General features: G+C 44.7%; 1 protein-coding gene across 4 annotated transcripts in view; it reads right to left on the bottom strand.

Annotated features, from left to right (window-relative positions):
- HACE1 (HECT domain and ankyrin repeat containing E3 ubiquitin protein ligase 1) overlaps nucleotides 1-21,446 on the bottom strand; it is a 293,187-nt gene that overhangs the window by 10,275 nt on the left and 261,466 nt on the right. For 2 of the 4 annotated variants that reach the window (XM_033937256.1, XM_033937255.1), the window contains 3 exons: nucleotides 14,375-14,473; nucleotides 11,690-11,760; nucleotides 16-129 (listed from right to left, as the gene is read on the bottom strand). In XM_033937256.1, coding sequence (XP_033793147.1) covers nucleotides 16-129; nucleotides 11,690-11,760; nucleotides 14,375-14,473 — 284 coding nt within the window. Of the gene's footprint in view, nucleotides 1-15; nucleotides 130-11,689; nucleotides 11,761-14,374; nucleotides 14,474-15,981; nucleotides 16,355-21,446 lie in introns of those variants that run through there. The other 2 variants (XM_033937257.1, XM_033937258.1) reach the window with 2 other exon arrangements.

Genomic DNA, 21,446 nt, shown 5'->3' with positions numbered 1-21,446 from the left:
GACTATTTAACCTACCATGTACTTGATGTTGGCAGTAGGTTTGGTGTGTACGCCACAGCTGCTACTGTAAAATTCTGCAACCCACTGCCACCCATGATGTACGCAAAGCCACCATGCGGTACCCTGGAACTGAAAGCAGCACCAAATTATTAAAGACATCTGTGATCTGTGGGGGAGTATTGTTACTTGAGAGGCAGAGTTTTACTTTCATATCCAACACTGGTCCATCTACAAGCTTCCCAATATCTCTGGCTTACTTCATATATTCCCAGTATCATTTTCCTGTTATTCATGTCATTTTTCTCATTTTACTTTGAGGACTCCTGAAGAAGGCCTAGTGCTGAAACAGGGACTGTGTGGGTTTTACAACAAAGCCTTCTTTGTTTTTAAATAAATGACATTTTTACCACTTACAAATCTTTAAAGTTTGATTTTTTCCTGTATTCATCCAGATACTACACATTTTGTGTCCTAGTTTCAAGTTTTATGAAAATTTTGATGTATCGCAATATCATTAATTCAAAGCGATTTACAATTAAAACAGGGTCTTAATTAAATAAAACCAACACAGACGGACATGACGTACCAATATATAAGGGAAGTAGGGAGAACTCCAATAAGTATAGTAAAGGATACATAAAAGGAAAATAAAAACAGAGGGTAAGAAATTTTAAAAGTATTGATAAAAATATAATAGAAAATTAAGAACTTTTTTTTTTTTTAATTCAAATTCTCAGAGCCTTAAACAGAGGACTAGTGAGTTTAAGTAACGAATGGGATCAACAGAGACTCCAATAATTTGGTCTCAAAAGTATCCTTGTGCAACCAGCATTTTAACAGTCCTTTAAATTTACTTGGGCCTCCTTTTATCAAGCTGCGCTAGCGGGGTTAGCGCTTGCAACTTTTAATCAGGCGCTAACCCCCGCGCTGGCCAAAAAACTACCGCCTGCTCAAGGCAGGCGTTAGTGGCTAGCGCGGCCGGTGGTTTAACGTGCGCTATTACGCGTGTTAAACTGCTAGCACGGCTTGATAAAAGGAGCCCTTAGTGATTTTTCTTCCTTAATAAATGATGGTAAGAAATTTCACTGTTTTCTTCTATCAATAAGAGTGTAGGACACTTGACAACTCAATACTGCTTGACTGTCTTGTCTTTCTAGCACGGGGTCTCAGCATAGCTTTATTTCCCTTTATCTACTGACCTATTTAATGTTGGGATCTGGTACTATGACAACCACCTGGGAATTTTTGCCCTCTTTATTGGATCTCTTCCCAAATTACTTTGTCTCAGTCACTGCAGTGAATATGATCGGCTGAAGGGCTATGCATAAGGGCTCCTTCCAAGGGTCTAGGACAGGGGTGGGCAACTCCGGTCCTCGAGGGCCGGAATCCAGTCGGGTTTTCAGGATTTCCCCAATGAATATGCATGAGATCTATTTGCGGGCTCCTTCCAAGGGTCTAGGACAGGGGTGGGCAACTCCGGTCCTCGAGGGCCGGAATCCAGTCGGGTTTTCAGGATTTCCCCAATGAATATGCATGAGATCTATTTGCGGGCTCCTTCCAAGGGTCTAGGACAGGGGTGGGCAACTCCGGTCCTCGAGGGCCGGAATCCAGTCTGGTTTTCAGGATTTCCCCAATGAATATGCATGAGATCTATTTACATGCACTGCTTTCAATGCATATTCATTGGGGAAATCCTGAAAACCCGACTGGATTCTGGCCCTCGAGGAATAGAGTTGCCCACCCCTGATCTAGAATGATTCAGCACAGTTGTTTCATCGCAGCTGTTTCAGTGCTGAATCTGCCATAATAAATTTTCCTACACCTGGCTGTCAGCTCTGGGGCATCAAAGCAGCACCTAACTTTGTCGCCCCCCTCCAAACTAAGGATGCCCCTTTTCTCTTCCCCGCCACTCAAGCGCCCCCTGCTTCTGCATACCGCTTGAAAAGCTCGCCAGCGTGAGCAGCATCTTCCAGCTTCTGCTCACCTCAGCCTTGGCTCCCTTCTGACATGATGTCCTGGTCCCGTGACTAGGAAGTGATCTCAGAGGGGAGCAAGGAAGAGGGAGGAGCTTGTATATCTGTAGAGTCCCAAATTCACTGATGAAGTGGTCATACACCATAAAATGCTGGCCTCCTTAGGGGGAGCTGTGTTATGTATTAAAAAACAAACAAAAAAAAGTTTTTGGGTTGGACAGTTTAGGTCTTTATTTGCTGTCCTTTACTATGTTATCCAATACATGTTTTGGGTAGCACACTGAAAGCTTCCGTGCTATCCAGATGGCATTCAGACCTGAATCGTAACCCAAAGATCTTTTAAACTCCCAAAAATGGGAAAAATATGCAAGATCAATGAAGAAATCTCACCAAATATTTTCCTTTTCCCAAAAAACATAACTCTGTCTATGGCCTCACTAAATTCTTAATACCTCAGCTCTAATCACTGTATTAGCCCTGAAGACAGACGCAGACCTAGCTGACTGATACACCTTTCAAAGCACAAAGAAGGAAAAAAAACAAACAAACAAGGTTATCCCACACAACACGAACATAAAAAAATGCACAATGGGATTGACCAAACGGATGAACCAGGGATTCATCACTATTATCCTTTATTCGTCTGTGGTGCAGAGTACACATATACTCAGATGTGAATAAACATGTGGCTAAAGGTAAACCGGTTGACATAGTGTATCTAGATTTTCAGAAAGCTTTTGATAAAGTTCATGAGAGGATCCTGAGTTCAGTTGTGGATTAGGAATTGGTTATCAGATAGAAAACAGAGGGTAGGATTAAATGGTCATTTTTCTCAATGGAGGAGAGTAAACAGTGGAGTGCCGCAGGGGTCTGTACTGGGACCGGTGCAATTTAACTTGTTTATAAATGATCTGGATATTGGAATGACGAGTGAGGTGATTAAATTTGCAGATGACACTAAGCTTTTCAAAGTTGTTAAAACTCATGCAGATTGTGAAAAACTGTAGGCGGACCTTAGGAAATTGGAAGTCTGGGCATCCAAATGGCAGATGAAATTTAATGTGGACAAATGCAAAGTGATGCACATTGGGAAGAATAACCCAAATCACAGTTACTGGATGCTAGGGTCCACCTTGAGGGTTAGTGCCCAAGAAAAGGATCTGGGTATTATCATAGACAATACGATGAAACCTTCCACCCAATGTGCGGTGGCTGCAGCCAAAAAAGCAAACAGGATGCTAGGAATTATTAAAAAAGGGATGGTTAACAAGACTAAGAATGTTATAATGCACCTGTATTGCTCCATGGTGCGACCTCATCTGGAGTACTGCATTCAGTTGTGGTCTCCTTATCTCAAGAAACATATAGTGGCGCTAGAAAAAGTTCAAAGAAGAACGACCAAGATGATAAAGGGGATAGAACTCCTCTGCGTATGAGGAAAGACTAAAAAGATTAGGGCTCTCCAGCTTGGAAAAGAGGCGGTTGAGGGGAGATATGATTGAAGTCTACAAAATCCTGAGTGCAGTAGAACAGGTACAAGTGGATTGATTTTTCACTTCGTCAAAAATTACAAAGACTAGGGGACATTTGATGAAGTTACAGGGAAATACTTTTAAAACCAATAGGAGGAAATATTTTTTCACTCAGAAAATAGTTAAGCTCTGGAATGCTTTGCAAGAGGTTGTGGTAAGAGCGGTTAATGTAGGTGGTTTTAAGAAAGGTTTGGACAATTTCCTGGAGGGAAAAGTTCATAGTCTGATATTGAGAAAGTCAAGGGGGAAGCCACTTCTTGCCCTGGATCGGTAGCATGGAATGTTGCTACTCCTTGGGTTTTGGCCAGGTACTAGTGGCCACCGTGAGACTTGATGGACCATTGGTCTGACCCAGTAAGGCTATTCTTATGTTCTTGTTGTAGTGAGCCAACAGGACTCAACACAGGGCGTGTTTTAGCATCAACACCTTTATCATGAGTCCTAGTTGGCACTGGTTACAATTCAGGTTACCAAATAAGTTACTGTCAAACAATCTGAACAATTATTACCACAGAGATGCCTCTTTTCTGAGCTGTGGCCATGGTCAACCGAAAAGGTTATTGCACCCCCCCCCTCTTCTGACACTACTGCCCGGTCCCGACAAGATGCGGCTTCAAAGGCCATCTGGCACAAGGGGTGAGGGCCACCATCAGTATCAAGCAGCAGTGTCAGGAGAGAAGAGGGAGTTCCCTCCTTTGGTGTTGATGCTAGACCCCACCCCCTCCACCTCTCACGGCAACTGGCCTATGAAGCCCCATCCTTTTGGGACTGGGAAGCAGCGTCAGAGGAGGGAGAAGTTGGAGAGTGTTCAAGCCATCTGGCGAAGTCACAGCCCTGGGTGTTTGGTGCCTTTTAGTACAGGCACCCTGGGCCAGAGTCTCACCTAGTCCATAGGTTAAGCTAGGCCTGGCTTCAGCAACCAAGAAAGTGAAACCTTTTAAAGAACCAGCACAAATAATGCAGTACACCAGCACCTTGTAATGCTCTAGTGTATCATTTTGAGAGTCCCTTGGCCTCAGATTATTAAAGCAGAGAATGTTATAAATCTATAAATGCAGCCCAGTTGCCTTAAACATGCATCCAATAAAGGCCGAGTTCTCCTCATACCAGAGATTAAATAAAATTGCAAAGAGAAAGGCATTTAAGATTTTGCTCAAAGATTTCAAGGAAACATTGAAGCCACCATCATAAAAGTATTTGTTTTACCGGAACCATTGAATTAATTTTACGGTCTCCAGTCAGGGAAAGACTATTTGAATTTTCAGTGAAGTGGCACTAAAAGAGAATAAAATGGATATGCTGCTAGCAAGGAATGCAAAGTGCCGTCAAGCAAAGGCAGAATCCGTGAAACCACATTTCAACTTTTCATCTGAACAAAAGAAAAGACTCGGTTATTAAGAAAAGGTGGCTGCTTTACTTTGCTTGGGAGAACAATTTGCTATACGGTGTTTCATTTTTTTTACAGAAATATTAATGGACTTGCCGGGTTAACAATTACTTTTCTTTGGGGCCCATGTTTTTAATACACCATCACAAAGCCTCCATAGATTTGAAACTATTTAACCGATTGCTGGCTTTAACCAAAGTGCATTGATATTTCACTAATCATAGCCTCCAAATTTCATGTAACATAGAAAGATGACGGCAGAAAAGGGCTACAGCCCACCAAGTCTGCCCACTCTACTGTCCCACCCCATTAAGTCAGAGTGCTGCTTGACCCACGTAGAGATCCCACGTGGATGTCCCATTTCTTCTTGAAGTCGAGCACGCTAGTGGCCTTGATCACCTGCACCGGTAGTTTGTTCCAGTGATTCACCACCCTTTCTGTAAAGAAATACTTCCTGGTGTCACAACCAAATCTCCCTCCTCTGAGTTTGAGCGGGTGCCCCCTTGTGACTGAAGGTCCCTTAGGAAAGAATATGTCATTTTCCACCTCGACACGACCTGTGACGTACTTAAATGTCTCAATCATGTCACCCTTCTCCCTGCGCTCCTCTAGAGAGTAGATCCTCAAGGTGCTTTCACTTGCCTAAATCAGAAGAGAGCAGTTTTTCTGGGTTTAAGAAGATTTTAAGGAACAGAGCAAGAGCTACAGACTTTTGTGCATGTCTCTCAGGCAGTCCTAATTGCTTCAAATAAAACTGAGTTGATTAGAATTAAAAAATAAATTTGGGCTTTTTATGAGCTCCAGTTCTAGTTGATATTTAAGCTAAATACTTTTCCCTATGCACTTTTAAGTAAATAATGCGATTCTGTGTCTAGGGTTTTTTGTGCAACACTTTGGATGACCTATTTTAATAATAAAAATAAAAACAATAACATATTTTCTGGTAAATCTTCCATCTCTCCCTTCCACTTTGGTTCCTGTTACATACTGAAACTTATTTTTGGTTGGGGGGCAGGAATTTCTGCCATGCTGCCCATGTTGGAAAAATACATTTTTGGAACTTCGCCACGCCTCACGCCCAGAACCTGAGGAGCTCTGCTCCAGGAACCTCATTATCAGACTGGGACTAATCCAAGTTACAGTATCTGCCCCACCCGTACACTGAAGCCTATAAGGCAGTGGTCTCAAACTCAACCCCTTTGCAGGGCCACATTTTGAATTTGTAGGTACTTGAAGGGCCTCAGAAAAAATAGTTAATGTCTTATTAAAGAAATGACAACATTGTATGAGGTAAAACTCGTTATAGTTTATAGTTTATAAATCTTTTCTTAATTGCTTCTGATCATTTCAGCTATACACAGCTGAAAACAGTATAACATGCAGAAAGTGAAGTTTAGATAGTTTTTCACTTTTTGCATGCTGCACTGCTTTCAGCTGTGCATAGCTGAAATTATCAGAAGCAATTAAGAAAAGATTTATAAACTATAAAGAGTTTTACCTCATCCAAAATTGTGATTTAGATTCTAATCTAAACTAAACTAAACCTTAAGTTTATATACCGCATCATCTCCACGGAAGTAGAGCTCGGCACGGTTTGCAAGAACTTAAAAATGAGAAAGGGTAGGAAAAGGTTTACATAAGTTTATAAATCGAGTGGAAAAGTAAGGGAAAAGAAATTACATGTTAGAGAAGAGCCAGTTTTTTAGTTGCTTGCGGAATAAATGGAGGAAGCTCAGGTTCCGCAGCGGGATAGTAAGGTCATTCCAGAGACCTGTGATTTTGAAAAGATAATCTAAAGTATCAACTGTGAGGCAAGATTTTGGTGTAGTCCTCTAGGTGTTTTTGTAGAGGGGAGAATCAATATTTGACTTGTGCCTGGAAAACTTGTGCTTTAAGTGTCCGGTGGTCACGTCCGCAACCGCCTTCAGCTCTCGCCTCCTCCAGCATCGGACACAACCGCCATCTTACATCACACAGTCACCGCCAGGAGAGGTGCCGAATTTCACGAGAGTTCATGAGATTGCGTACACACGCACAAGCGGCACTGCCTCCAATGGTTGCCTTAGGTTCTGGAACGTTGCCCGCCTCACTGCTGTAGCCTCACGCAAGCGCTTTCCTGCGTCTGTACGCGATTGTACCTCTCCACTCCACCTCACAATCGCGTACAGATGCAGGAAAGCGCTTGCGTGAGGCTACAGCAGTGAGGCGGGCAACGTTCCAGAGCAATGGTAGCATACCAAGGGCCTCAAAAAAGTACCTGGCGGGCTGTGAGTTTGAGACCACTGCTATAAGGGATGGGTCCACACTGGGGCCTTTGAGCACAGGCTGACGGTCGCAATCTACTATCATCAAAGGAGGGATGACTCAGCTATTATCAATTAACGCTGACACATTCAGTTGCCGCAGTTTTCCTCCACAACCCTTGAAACATTCTTGTACCACAATTAAATATGCAAGAACTGCAGATGCAAGAATTTGGCACTACCTAAAGCTCTAAGATCTCAGCCTCTGCAGACTAGTGCGGTAAATTCCCCAAAACCAGGAATTCCTGGAGGAATTTTGCACCAAGCCTAAAAAATCTGGTATTTAAAGAAAAAAACCCAACCCAAAGGATTGCAAGTATGATAATATGAAAAATTCTGCAAGTTTCTCAATAGAACAATTCCCCCCTTTTACAAAACCACGAAAGCGTTTTTTTAGTGCTGGCTGGCACCTAAAAGCTCTGCACTGCTTCCGAAGCCCATAGAGTTCTATGAGCGTCAGGAGCAGTGCAGAGCATTCAGTACACTGGCCTGCACTAAAAACCAATTTTGTGGTTTTGTAAAAGGGGGAGTAAGTGCAGAATTTCCCTAAGTGTGAATGAGGGTCGGTATGAAGGAGGGAAGGCGGTTGAAGTAGGTGCAAAATGCCTGTGAAAGAAGGCTCAGGGCACTGGCCCTTGCCATGAAAATAGCTGGAAGACTAAGAGGAGGAGGAGGAATCTTGTGGGCCCAGAAAGAGTTTGAAAAAGTAGATTTAAAAGTTTTATGTGGGTCATACGGTAGGGGCAATCAAGATCCGGACAGGCGAACATTTGAGCAAGATCCAGAGTGGGGAGAAAGCACACACGCTAGGAGATCTCAAATATACTGTGTTGGAAGCGCCGGTTTTACCACGGGGAGGCAACTTCATGGAACTGCAGTGGATCTACAGGTGGGAGACGGTCATTCCATATGGATTAAATAAGGAGGTGGAATGGTGAACTTTTCTCTCGCATTCGAGAACATCTGTTATAGTGTTTCCCCGCAAATTCGCGGTTCGCGGACTCATTAATTTGCGGTATGCTCCAACCGCCTCTTCCTGTACTAAAGTCGGGCTACACCAATCAGGAGCTGCGTGTCAAAGCAGCTCCTGATTGGTGTAGCCTTATTTTAGTAACAGGAAGAGGCGGTCGGAGCATACCGCAAATTAAACTACGCTTGTAAAAGGCTTAAAATAAAAACATGCACAGGCAAAAAGCGAGAAACGAAAACCATGCTTGCAACCTTCTAGCCCAGCCTAATAATAATACTGTAATACTAATCATAGTGAAAGTAAGAAATTTTTTTTAAAAAACGGCAAGGCAACCTCTTCATTCACAGAAAGAACAGTGCAGCCTGCCAGTAAAGAAAAAACAGCCCAAGACTCCACCCTTCTCCTTGCCAACGCACTGCACCATTCACTACCTCGCACCTCCTAGACCCGCCCTTTTCCAGCTCCCGCGAGACTCATATCCCTCTTGCTGGAGTGATTTTCTGCACCTGCCGGCGCTCCAGCTGCTCTCTCCCGACTCTTGACAGGAAAAAAAAACGTATTTGCGGTTTTTCAAAATTCACGGAGTTCCTGGAATGGAACCCCCACAAATTTCGGGGGAGTACTGCATTTTTTCAGTTTCTCTTTGTAGTTTTCATCTTTGAGCCCTGCCAATTTGTTTGGTGTCAGTGGATAGCGTTTAAAAGTCCTGCGTCCGGCGGGCGATGTCACTTCCGGTCTGAACCTACAAAGAGGAGTTACCGGTTGCAATACTCTTGTCTGCAAATTTGGAGAGCGGCTGTATCGATGGATAGGTACCTCCTGCTGCTGTCATGATTTTTCTTTACTTAAATCTTACATGAACCAGTTTTCGTGAGTGTATACTATAATGGATTGCAACTGTTTTCTCGTGTTTTTTTACAGATCACTTTTCCATTAGAAGTTTGACTGTTTTCTGAGGCAGCCAGCCGCAAAACGCGTCAGGACCCATAGCAATAAAGAAGGAAGTTCTTTAACTGTTAAAGTCAACAGATAGGTGCTTTAAACTTGAAAACCTATTTGGCATATAATTTTGTGCAATAATTGAGAGCATTATTACAGCCATTTAACATTTGGGCTTGACTCGGTGTTTTGGTCTGAGCACAGTGTTGAAATGCCACTCCGGTTTTTTGCTTTAGTTGTTATTCCTTTGGAGTTGGCATTTGAGATATATTCTTTGCTTCCTTGATTAAAAAGTTTAGCCATGCACTATGGGATTTTATAAGTGAATTGAATGCGTACAGAGCATTTTACATGCTCAGGTAGGGGCTTATAAAACTGGAGGGTACTTTTCTGACAGGTCACATGTTTTACCAAAGGAGTCAGCAATCTGCAGTGGTGTAACAGTCCCACAGAGTGTTGGCTATTTATTTGGGATTATATCCCATCCTCTCCAAAGAGTTCAGAAAAAGTTAAAGATTACATTCATAGTGTTACAAGAGGTTACTTTCTGAACACTGCAAGGGGTTATGACTAAACTAACTTATTTCATCACAAAATTGGATAAACATTGATTAGTTTTAGTGGAATCTTGGATAAGGGCAATTTAGAATCAAGTGAATGGTACAGGTAAGGTGTACAATAAGGGGATACATGATATAGTCTGACCACACGAGATCTACAAATAATTATCTAGTCTGGCATGGATGTGGCAAGTGATTTAGTCACCCTGTGGTTTAATGCACGGCCATAGTTTATACACAAAAGATTAGCAAAGTGTCTAATCTTTAAGCCGCAGTCCATGGAGAATGCCGCCGAGGCAATACGGTGAGATAGGGTAAGGGTAGACAGCTAGGATCACCAACAAAGATGTTCTTGATCATATAAACTCAGAGTTGTCCCAGGAAGACAAGAAACTGATCTATTTTGGACATGTGATGAGGGCGAATTCACTAGAAATGAAGGTGTTACTCAGAATGGTCAGTGATAAAAGGAAGCAGAGGAAACCAAAGGCCTTTTGGCTGGATACCATCAAGAATGACAAGGGAATGAACATCAAGCAATTGAAAGAAGCCGTGGAAAACAGGGAAGCACAGCAAGGATTGGCCTACAGAGTATCCAAGGGTCGGACATGACTAAATGGATAATATTAGTAGTTTAAAGTTGAGGGAGGGCTAGCTAAAGAGGTAATTGGTTTTTTTAATAGATTTTCTGAAGTTTAGGAGTCCTTTGAAGGATCTGATGTGCGGATGTAGGCTATTCCAGAGGTTTGTTAGGAAATAGGAGAAAGATCGTTTCCGGGCTGTTTGGAGCTGGAAAGCATGTCTTTGAGAGCATAACGCTCTTTGGAGCATAGAGAGGAAGTTTGTGTTTCCCTATATTGTAGAGGGATTTATATGCTAGCACTAGGCCTTTGAAGATGGGAGTGTTTGGTTATGGGCAACCAGTGAGCCAATAACAGTGCTGGAGAGATTGGGTCATGGGCTTGTAGGTTTTTCAGTAGTCTGACGGCTGTGTTTTGAACTTGCTGTAGTCGTTGGGTGCTTTTTTGCTGTTAGACCGTTGAACAATGTGTTGCAGTAGTCCAGGTGTAAGGACAAAGGCACAGAGTAGCTGGCTGAAGTCTTATTCCATGAAGTAGTTCCTTATCTTCCAGAGCTGGTGGAGGTAGTAAACAGATGAGGAGACCACTTGTGAGATGTATTTGGAGAGTAAAGCACTACTAATCCAGTGGCCTGGGAAAATCAGTCCTTGAAGCTGTAGCTTGATGCACCTATAGAGGGTTGCAGCTCACGACAGGAACATTACAGAGGTACAAGAGAAGGGAAGCAGTGCGCACATGCTGCAGTGGAGGAAGGGGTGGTGAGTGCGGACATGCGATGGGTGCCTGGGATGGACACTCCCCCCCTTACTACGTCACTGAATCTATACATTTACATGTGCAAATGTGTCCTCCCTCTGTCCTACCCACTGCTATTACTGATGTGAATGCCTGGAATTTTTTCTGCCATCCCTAGGGGGCGCTGTGAACACTGCATCCACAATCCAGCATTATGAACAACGGATAATGTCAAATGTTTAATAAATAAATATACTTTGTTTACTGCTTATAGGCTGAATATTCTGCCTACACATGCTTTAAATAATTCATGGTACATTTCAGAGTAACATACTAACCGTAGTTGTGTTACTCTGAATTCTGATCACTCGGTAACAGACGAATGCACAAATTAATCAAGAATTCCATTGAAATTCCTCCCAGACACCACATTCTGTTAATCTCAGTTAGACTAATTAATCACAGATATGAGAAAGCCAGCGACAGCAGGCCATCCTAGTGTCGATACACCCCACAAGCAGAAACAGACTTAGATATTTGATTTATCATCATATTACGGCTGCTTTCCTAAGCACCTCTGATGAAAAAGGAAACAAAATTGTATTTCTGTAACAACATTGTTAGATTTTCTGGTGTAAAGTTGTTTTTTTTTTTTACCAGAGTGATTAATGATCACAAAAAGAGGCAAACACAATGATCTCTCTCTCACCTGCCGGTTACAAACTGCAAAAGCAAAATACGCTCCTCTTGCGTCAGCTCTTGCACGACTTCCCAAAACCACTAGGCAAAAAAAATATATATATATAGATTAAAAAGTTTGTTAAATCATATTTGGACATCACATTTAAACCTGAGCTTGCAGAAAAGGGAAAGAAGCTGCCAAGAACTCCAGCAGGGCTTATTAAAGCCATTACTAAGCTGATCTTACATAAAGACCCTGAACCTTGGGCTGTGGTGCTACTTCTGCTGAGGTGGACTTGTGACTACAGTATTTTCACGCATATAACGCGCGCGTTATACACGATTTTACAAACCGTGCATAACCTTGCGCGTTATACGCGTGAGCGCGTTACAACTTTTTTTTTACATAGTTCCCCCCCCCGACGTCCGATTCACCCCCCCGCAGGACTGCTCGCACCCCCACCCCGAAGGACCGCTCGCACGCACACGCACCCGCACCCCCACCCCGAAGGACCGCTCGCACGCACTCCCACCCACACCCCTACCCTGAAGGACCGCTCGCACCCCCACAGCCTCCCGACCCCCCCCCCACCCATCATGTAGAAGCTCCTACCGGTGTCCTGCTGTTTCCTCTTCCGGCGGTCCCGCCCTTTCTCTGACGTCAGAAGAAGCAGCGCAGGCGCAGGGCTCACAGAAGGGCCGGGACCGCCAAGAGGAAACAGCAGGACACCGGTAGGAGCTTCTACATGATGGGTGGGGGGGGGGGTCGGGAGGCTGTGAGCGGTCCTTCGGGGTGGGGGGTGCGAACGGTCCTGCGGAGGGGTGAATCGGACGTCGGAGGGGGGGGCATCAGGCTTTCAGGGTGGGGACAGGACTTCAAGGGGGAGAGGAGAGTTGGAGGAGAGGAGAGTTGGGGCGGGCGAAAGGAGAGTCGGGGCGGGCGAAAGGAGAGTCGGGGCGGGCGAAAGGAGAGTCGGGGCGGGCGAAAGGAGAGTCGGGGCGGGCGAAAGGAGAGTCGGGCGGCGACGGGAGAGTCGGGGCAGCATGCGCGGTATACGGGTGTGCGCGGTATAAAAAATTTTTTTTACATATATTTCGGTTTCCCGCGCGCTATACCCGTGTGCGCGTTTTACATGGGTGCGCGTTATCTACGTGAAAATACGGTAGATGCCTCCCACAGGGCAGTAGATACACACTAGAGAATGACACGGGGACAAATTTGTCCCCATCCCCGCAGGAACTCAATTTCCCCGTCCTGTCCCAATGAGTTTTGTCGCTGTCCCATTCCTGTAAACTCTGCCTTAACCACACAAGCTTCGGACATTTATGACTTGGAAGTGTTTGAGGCTTGTGCAGATGAGGACGGAGCTTGCAGGAATGGGGCAGGGACAGGAAAAGAACTCGCCAGGACGGGACAAGAAAATGAGTTCCCGTGGGGATAGGGAAAAATTTGTCCCCGTGCCATTCTCTACTTGGGAGAACAGTACAGAAAACTGAATAACTAAATAGTGTGAAAAGGTCCAGCCTCTGATCACCAGAGCTAGCATTGTGACATCATAATGCCTCATTCCACCAATAAGAGCCAACCTCATCAGTGATGTCACAATGGCTTCATTGTCCTATACTTGGCTCACTTTTACTACATTGTGATTTCTAGAGTGGTGCAGTGTAGAGAATGACATGGGGTCAAATATCCCCGTCTTCGCAGGAATTCAAGTTCCCCATCCCATCCCCGTGAGTTTTGTCGCTGTCCCTCCTCCATTCATGTAAGCTCTGCCTTAACCGCACAAGCGTCGAACACTTACGATGTTAAAGCATTTGAGGCTTGTGCAGATGAGGAAGGAGCTTACAGGAATAGGGCAGGGACAGGAATAGAACTCACGGGGACAGGACAGGAAAATGAGTTCCCACGGTGATTGGGAAAAATTTGTCCCCGTGTCATTCTCTAATACACACCCATTCCTCTGACAGACCACAGAACCAATAGAAGAAAACTTACATTAAGTGGCATCTATTTTGTTTGATAACAGCAGCCCCTCAAGGCTTTAACATCTGGATTCCTTAACATTTTTGTTGGCCTGGATATTGTGTTTTGTTTGTATTTTTAACTGTGTATGTCAGGGATGCCCACACTTTTTTGGCTTGCGAGCCACTTTTAAAATGACCAAGTCAAAATGATCTACAAAGAATAAAATTTTAAAAAACACAAAGCACAAAATACATAGAGAAAATGTTAATTATCATTTATATTCGGGGATTTATTTCAAAGAGGTCAAGGCAGAAGCGCCGGGCCCACCAGCCTTCCCCCTGACATCTATTCTGACATCAGGGAAGAAGTTCTGGGCCAGCCAGGCAACGATTGGCTGGCTTGGAACTTCCTCTCCGATGTCAGAATTGACGTCGGGGGAGGAGGCTGGTGTGTCCGGCACTTCTGCAGTCGCTGCTGGCCTGTTACAGCATCGGGGAAGCAGGGAGAACACAAAGGCAACGCGAGTCGATCGCGGAGCCCATCCTGGGCTTCGCGATCGACTCGCATTGCCTTTGCGATCTACTGGTCGATCGCAATTGACCTTTTGGGCATGTTATACTGCTATTTGCCTTGGATACAGATGGAATGTAAGTAAATAAACTGAGCCAAGGGGATACAAACCAGCCCAGTTCATTTCCCTTCCCCACTCCCCCACACACATACCCAGCAATAGAAGAGTTGTACCTGAATAACTGGGTCATCCCTTTCGTAACCACTCGTGTATTCTGTATTCCTTATCCAGTCCTGCACATCAATCTCCGGCATACCAGACAGCAACAGCTCCTTTAAAAGAGACCAGGGAGAGCCCAGCTGATTGATTTGATTTTTACCTTGAAAAAGTAATAGCTGTGACTATATCTGACTTAAGACAAGAATTCATCTTTTGCCATTAGCGTCTCCCACATTAATTCATGGGTCAAGGTTTTAGCCGCACGCATCTTTATGCAAGGGGCTCCCTCCCTCTCCCCCAGCGCTTGAAAAGAAAAAGCACTCTGTTCTGAAACTATTGACACACTAGTGCCTGAAAATTAACATTCCGAAAACCCTGCTTGACCTCTCAGTTGCCCTTCTTGACCCATCTGTTTAGCAACCTCACTCTCCGTCAAACTACAGACGTGTTTCAAAGTTTACCAAACAAAGCTTTTAAATTAGGCTTCCCTCTCCCAACCCTTCTTCCACCTTCCCCCTTCAAAGAATAATGAGAGCTCGTTAGGATTTGGTCAGTTATATTTTGAGTCCATATCCAGCAGGCCTTATCTGGGCAGCAAAGGCTCTTACCGACCTAAGTCCTGCTGACCAGGCCATACCCAGTTTTCAGAGACATACTTCAAATCGTGACTATCCCAAAGCACCTGTGCAGTCCAAGGATGGAGTCAGGGCAGGTCTAGAAGTTATCTAGGTACCAGAAATATTCAGTGTTGATGCCCAAATCACTGGCACACTGGATGGTTCTATGTTGGGTAGCCATTGAGGTGAGCTTCTGTGGCACTATTCTACTTGACACCTCACGGCGCATGCGATGGCTGGTGGCGCGTGCAGCTCTTTCAACGGCGGTCGGCTTCAGGCGCATGCGGCTGCGTTTGTCCGTCCCCTATTAGTTGCGCCTAGAGGACCGGCAGGAGAGTGGCGGTTTTCAACAGCGGCGTTGCGCCTAGAGGACCGGCAGGAGAGTGGCGGTTGCGGTTTCAGAAAGGCGGCGCCGGCAGTTTGTCCCCTGTTAGTAGTGGCAGGAGAGTGTCAGTTGTGGTGCTGCTTTGCTTAGAGGAACGGCAGGAGGTATCCAGCGGCTGCTATAAGGTAAAAAAAAATTACTACTGCTCAGGGAAGTGGAGGGGGAGACGGAAAGGGGGCTGCTTTGGGGGAGGGGTATGCTGGGAGGTAGACAGCTTTGCTTGAAGGGGAAGACAGAAGGGGGAGAGACAGTCAGGGAGGAACTGGAGGGGGAGAGGGAAAGGGGGCTGCTTTGGGGGAGGGGTATGCTGGGAGGCAGACAGCTTTGCTTGGGGGGAAGACAGAAGGGGGTGAGACAGTCAGGGAGGAATTGGAGGGGGAGAGGGAAAGGGGGCTGCTTTCTAGCACCCGTTAATTTAACAGGCTTAAAGACTAGTATATATATATATCCTTTCTCCTAAATAGGAGACCTGTTTAAGATTGTAATATAATTACGATAAAAACAAAAGACTGTGGATGATGATGTTCTAAAAAGATGATTTATTTATTTCTTCTTTCCAAAAAACACAAATAAATACAGATATAATAGTCCACATGTGTAGTCCTACCAGACCCTACACGATCCGTTTTTCGGCGAATACGCCTTCCTTGAGGATCCAGTTGAATGCTATGGTCTCAAGAAACAATTGAAGACTAAAAACAATGTAAGTGTCTTTAAATGAGCAGAGTGGCGCCAGAAAAAGGCTAATTGATATAATTACACCACCATTTCTTTATCTTGACAAAAGACAAAGGAAACCAACATCGTTGCTCACCCAGAAAGTTCTATATCAGATGATTCCAACAAAGCAGATACATCCAACGCTTCCTTATCCTCCAAGATCTTTCTGCAATTTTTTCTAGTAAATCTTCTGAAATGGAGGAATGTTAGGCTCTGGAATCTTTCAGATAGTAATCCTAAAGTTTTTGAAAAGTTCTTGAGGGGACATATATCTGGAAATAGGAAAATTTATTTTTTTAATATTTCTATCCCGTAGCTTAGAACGGGACATTCACAGTGTAGGGAGAGGACATGAAGCTAAAGACAGGGATTACAGAGTTGAAAAGAACTATAAAAGGAAGAGAAGATACTGATAGCAGCATACAAGGGGACAGTTTCCTAACTATACAGGGACGAGAGCTTAAAGATAGTAGCTTTCGAAGGGGTCATTTGACAAGGAGTCACTTCATTCAGTATCTTTGGCAAAAAGGAAGGTCTTGTTGCTCTCCGATTTAAGTTCTTTTCTAGTTTAATTCCTTTGAAAGGGAGCTCCACCACTTTGGAGCCATCACCGAGAACATTCTTGTCCTGACGTTTTTGTATCTGATGTCTCTGAAGGCGAGTATTTCCAGCAGGTATTCTTGGCTTGAGCTGGTCTGGCCGCTAGATATTGCGGTTCCGAGAGATGAACGATTTTGTGTGTCAGCAACAAAATTAAGATTTCACCCTGTTTTCAATCGGGAGCCAGTAGCGGGGTGGCATTCGTCTGCACCTACAAAAGATTCCTCAACAGAACTCTCTCGTACCAAGCTGGCAGATGCAGGGCCGCCATCAGGGCAGTACTACCAGTCCTGCATTCAGGGGCCCGGAGGTGACAGGGGGCCCGGGCTCCCCCAGGGTCCTAGGCAGTGTTCCCTCTAAGGCAGCGGTCTCAAACACGCGGCCCGCGTGTGGCTCTCCAGGTTTTATTTGCGGCCCATGATCTGGAGGCGATCATTCTGTTCCTTTTGGAGCAGCAGCCGACTCGTTCGTTCAAAGCCGCGGGTTGGCGGCTCCTTGCGCTATCCACTCCTGCATTGGAAGCCTCTCTGATGTCACACCATCAGAGAGGCTTCAGACGCAGGCGCGGATCTCGCAAGGAGCCACCACCCGCGGCTTTGAACGAATGAGTCGGCCAGACACGCTGCTGCTCCAGTGGCGTACCAAGGGGGGGCAGTCAACTGTTCTCCTTAGAGTGCGGCTCGCGGCTCGTCTAGAGCAGTGGTGCCCAACCTGCTTCCCTTCCCTTCTCACTGCTGCCATCGGGGATCAGGCCGACACCATGTCTTTTGATCTCCCTGCTTCTCTTCCCTGCTGGGCCGACGTCAATTCTGACGTCGAGAGGACGTTCTGGCTAGCCAATCGCTGCCTGGCTGCCCGGAACGCCCTTTCCGACGTTAGAATTGACGTCCGGCGGCGAGAGTTGATCGGCCCCGTGCAGAAGAGAAGCAGGGAGATTTCGGCCTGTTTCCGATTGCGGCAGCGGCAGCAGCCTATTCCGCGGCGGTGGTGGCATGGGGGAGGCAGGAAGGAAGAAAGAAAGAAGGTATGTTTGGGGGGGGACAGGGAGCCAGAAAAAAAGCATAAAATGGAGCACGGAGGAAGGAAGGAAGAAAGAAAAAAAGAAAGAAGGGGGGGGGGGACAGGGAACCAGAAACAAAGCAAAAAAAATGGGGCACAGAATCAGAGAAAGACAGACATAGAGAAAGAAAGAAAAAGTTGGGGGAGGGAATGAGGTCTGGAGGAGAGGAAGCATACAGGAGGCTGAAAGAAGGGAAGAAATATAGGATGCACAGTCAGAAGAATAAAGTGCAACCAGATGAAATTACCAAACAAAGGTAGGAAAATGATTTTATTTTCAATTTAGTGATCAAAATGTGTCTGAATTTATATATGCTGTCTATATTTTGCACTATGGCCCCCTTTTACTAAATCGCAATAGTGTTTTTTAATGCAGGGAGCCTATGAGCGTCGAGAGCAGCACTGGGCATTTAGCGCAGTTCCCTGTGCTAAAAACTGCTATTGTGGTTTAATAAAAAGGATGGGGGGTATATTTGTCTATTTTTGTATGGTTGTTACTGAGGTGACAATGCATAGAGTCATCTGCCTTGACCTCTTTTGAAAAAACCCAGAATAGGAATGATAATTAACATTTTCTCAGCGTATAGTGTGCTTTGTGTTTTTTAATTTTATTGTTGGTAGATCATTTTGACTTGGTCATTTTAAAGTAGCTCGCAAGCCCAAAAAGTTTGGGCACCCCTGAGCTAGAACGTTGAAACTGTGTATTTCTATTTTATCCCCCCTTTTACAAAACTGTGGAGCGTTTTTTAGCGCCAGCCGTGGTGGTAGCAGCTCTGATGCTCAGAATTCTATGAGCGTCAGGGCTGTTACCACCGTGGCTAAAATCCACACTACAGTTTTGTAAAAGGGGGAGGGGTTTGTTTATGATGACATATTCCATATTAGGCGAAGGTGTTTTCTGTGTTCTGTGTGTTCGAAAGACATGGTTTTCTGTTAGGATTGACGTTGTAGGATTGATCTGTGCTGGTCTGGCTTGTTTAGTTTTACAATGGGTGTATTGATGTACTGCTCACTGCAATATGTAAGATGCTGCCTTTTCCTAGGTACTCATGTGTGATGTGTAGTTTGTTACTAAAAATTATGTTTTTCTTACAGATGGGGGGGGGGAGTGCCAAAAAATGATGGGCCCCGGGTGTTACATATGCTAGGTACGCCACTGTATGTAAAGATACCAGAAAGCTGGCGTAGCAAAAACTTTAAGTAAATTGTTATTCTTCTAAGTTTTGAGTATTTAACCCTCCCACAATCTCACGGGCACTCATTTCAAGTTTATTGAGATTTTGATTTAAACGCAATATCAAATATTTTCAATGGGTATAACAAAAATAAATTTGGGGAAATAAATAAAACCATTTGAACAATAAACATACAAACATATCCATAGATGATTAAAATTACATAAGGAGTACAAGGATAAACTACATTTATTTAAAAATGCGTCCTCCGCGCCTGCTCATAAATTTGTGGAGTATGTAACTTGTCGCTCATGCATATTTTTTTTTGCACACACCTCATCAATCCTTAGAGGGAACATTGGTCCTAGGCCACCATAGCACAAATTCCTGTATTATGCTTCTGCTGTGCACAACAATAAACAATAAACACTGCTGTCATACTTTTTTTTGTCCCCTGCCGATTTCCTGATAGCACCCCCCCCGGACAAAAGGGGGGGAAGGGGTGCGTGGGGGGGTCCAATAGGATTGCTCAGTAAGGGGCCCAGAAATTTCTGATGGCGGCCCTGGGCAGATGGACAAACTGCCTGACCACCCTCATCTCATCTGCCCCATCTTACTCATCCTTCAGGAAATCTCTCAAATCTTTCCTCTACGACAAATTTCTCGAACCCCCCCCATCACCATACTGGTTGCTTTTCTTGACATTCACCACCCTGCATTGGTTTTGTACACTGCTTTGCTCTTGATTGTAACGAAAGGAACTGTAGGACTTAAGGATATATAACAACTATTGCATAGTAAATCGCTTCACCGCATTATTCTGTCCCTTACATTGCATTTGGCTCTATAAGTCTCTCGCACTGCTTTCTCCACTATATAAATATCTCTGCTGTATATGTACAATCTCCTGCATGGTAAATCTACATTGTTTTTCGCTGTATAACACCTTCACTGAATATGTACAGTCCTCATTGTATCTTCGCTGTAAATGTACAGTCTCTTACACTGTAAACCGCTCTGAACTGTTTGTGGTACTGCGGTATACAAAATAAAGTTATTATTATTATTATTTATTATTACCTTGATTTTCCCCCCACAGAAATCTTGCTACTGCGTTTTATACCATTTCAATCTGCCTGTCCATGTATTAATAACTTATGTATGTAAGGATAGGCAGGATATACATTTTTAAATCAATCATGAAGATCTTTTATGATGCTTGGTACCAAAGCCTTTTGGCCCAGGAACATCTGCAATTGGATAACAACCTGCAAAGCTTGATCTCTACCTCTCCTCTCCCTACCCGCCACACATCCAGGATCAGAGTCCATCCAAAATATAGAACTGACCTGACTCAGGGGCTACTACTTATAATTTCTATAGCATTGCCAGACACACACAGCGTTGTACAATATATTAACCATGAAGATACAATCCCTGTTCGATAGAGCTTATAATTTTATCAGACAAACAGGATGGTTGGGGCAAGAAACCACAGAGGGAGTGACAAAATAGACATGAATATTTTACAAGTGGTTTGGAGTTAGGAGTTAAAAGAATTATCAAAAAAGTGGTCTTTTAGCCTGGATATGAACAGTGCCACAGATGGAGCCTGATATACCGACTCAGGCAGTTTGTTCCAGATAAACGGTGCAGCAAGATAGAAGGGACAGAGTCTGGAGTTGGTAGTAAAGGAGAAGGATACAGTTAGGAGAGACATACCTGACACAAGTGGAGTTCCGGGGGAGGGGGAATGGGAGTAGAGAGTGAACATAAGAATTGCCACTGCTGGGTCAGATCAGTGGTCCATTGTGCCCAGCAGTCCACTCCCACGGCGACCCCTAGGTCAAAGACCAGTGCCCTAACTGAGACCAGCCCTACCTGTGTACGTTCTGGTTCATCAGGAACTTGTCTAACTTTGTCTTGAATCCCTGGAGGATGTTTTCCCCTATAACATAAGAACATAAGCAGTGCCTCCGCCGGGTCAGACCATAGGTCCATCCTGCCCGGCAGTCCGCTCCCGCGGCGGCCCAAACAGGTCACGACCTGTCTGAATCACCAGAAGGGGCTCCCTTGCCACCTTGGTTTCTCATTGAAGTCCTATCTTCCCATCGTAGTCCTAACCCTCCGGTCTTGCACATGCACGACCTGTTGGGTTTCTATACTTATTACCTGGTTAGCTTTCTATACCTGTGTTACATCCCAGCACCTCTCTCAGTATCCCACGATCCCTTTATCCCTCATGAATCCGTCCAATCCCTGTTTGAATCCCTGTACCGTACTCTGCCTGATCACTTCCTCCGGTAGCGCATTCCAAGTGTCCACGACCCTTTGGGTGAAAAAAAACTTCCTTGCATTTGTTTTGAACCTATCTCCCTTCAGTTTCTCCGAATGCCCCCTCGTACTTGTTGTCCCCTTCAGTCTGAAGAATCTGTCCCTATCCACCCTCTCTATGCCCCTCATGATAGCTTCCGGAAGAGCATTCCAGTTTTCTACCACTCTCTGGGTGAAGAAGAACTTCCTTACATTT

The sequence above is a fragment of the Geotrypetes seraphini genome, chromosome 3 (genome assembly GCF_902459505.1).
Source record: "Geotrypetes seraphini chromosome 3, aGeoSer1.1, whole genome shotgun sequence".
Lineage (NCBI taxonomy): Eukaryota > Metazoa > Chordata > Amphibia > Gymnophiona > Dermophiidae > Geotrypetes > Geotrypetes seraphini.
The sequence above is the reverse complement of the archived record's forward strand: the minus strand, read 5'-3'. Positions and strand labels throughout refer to the sequence as shown.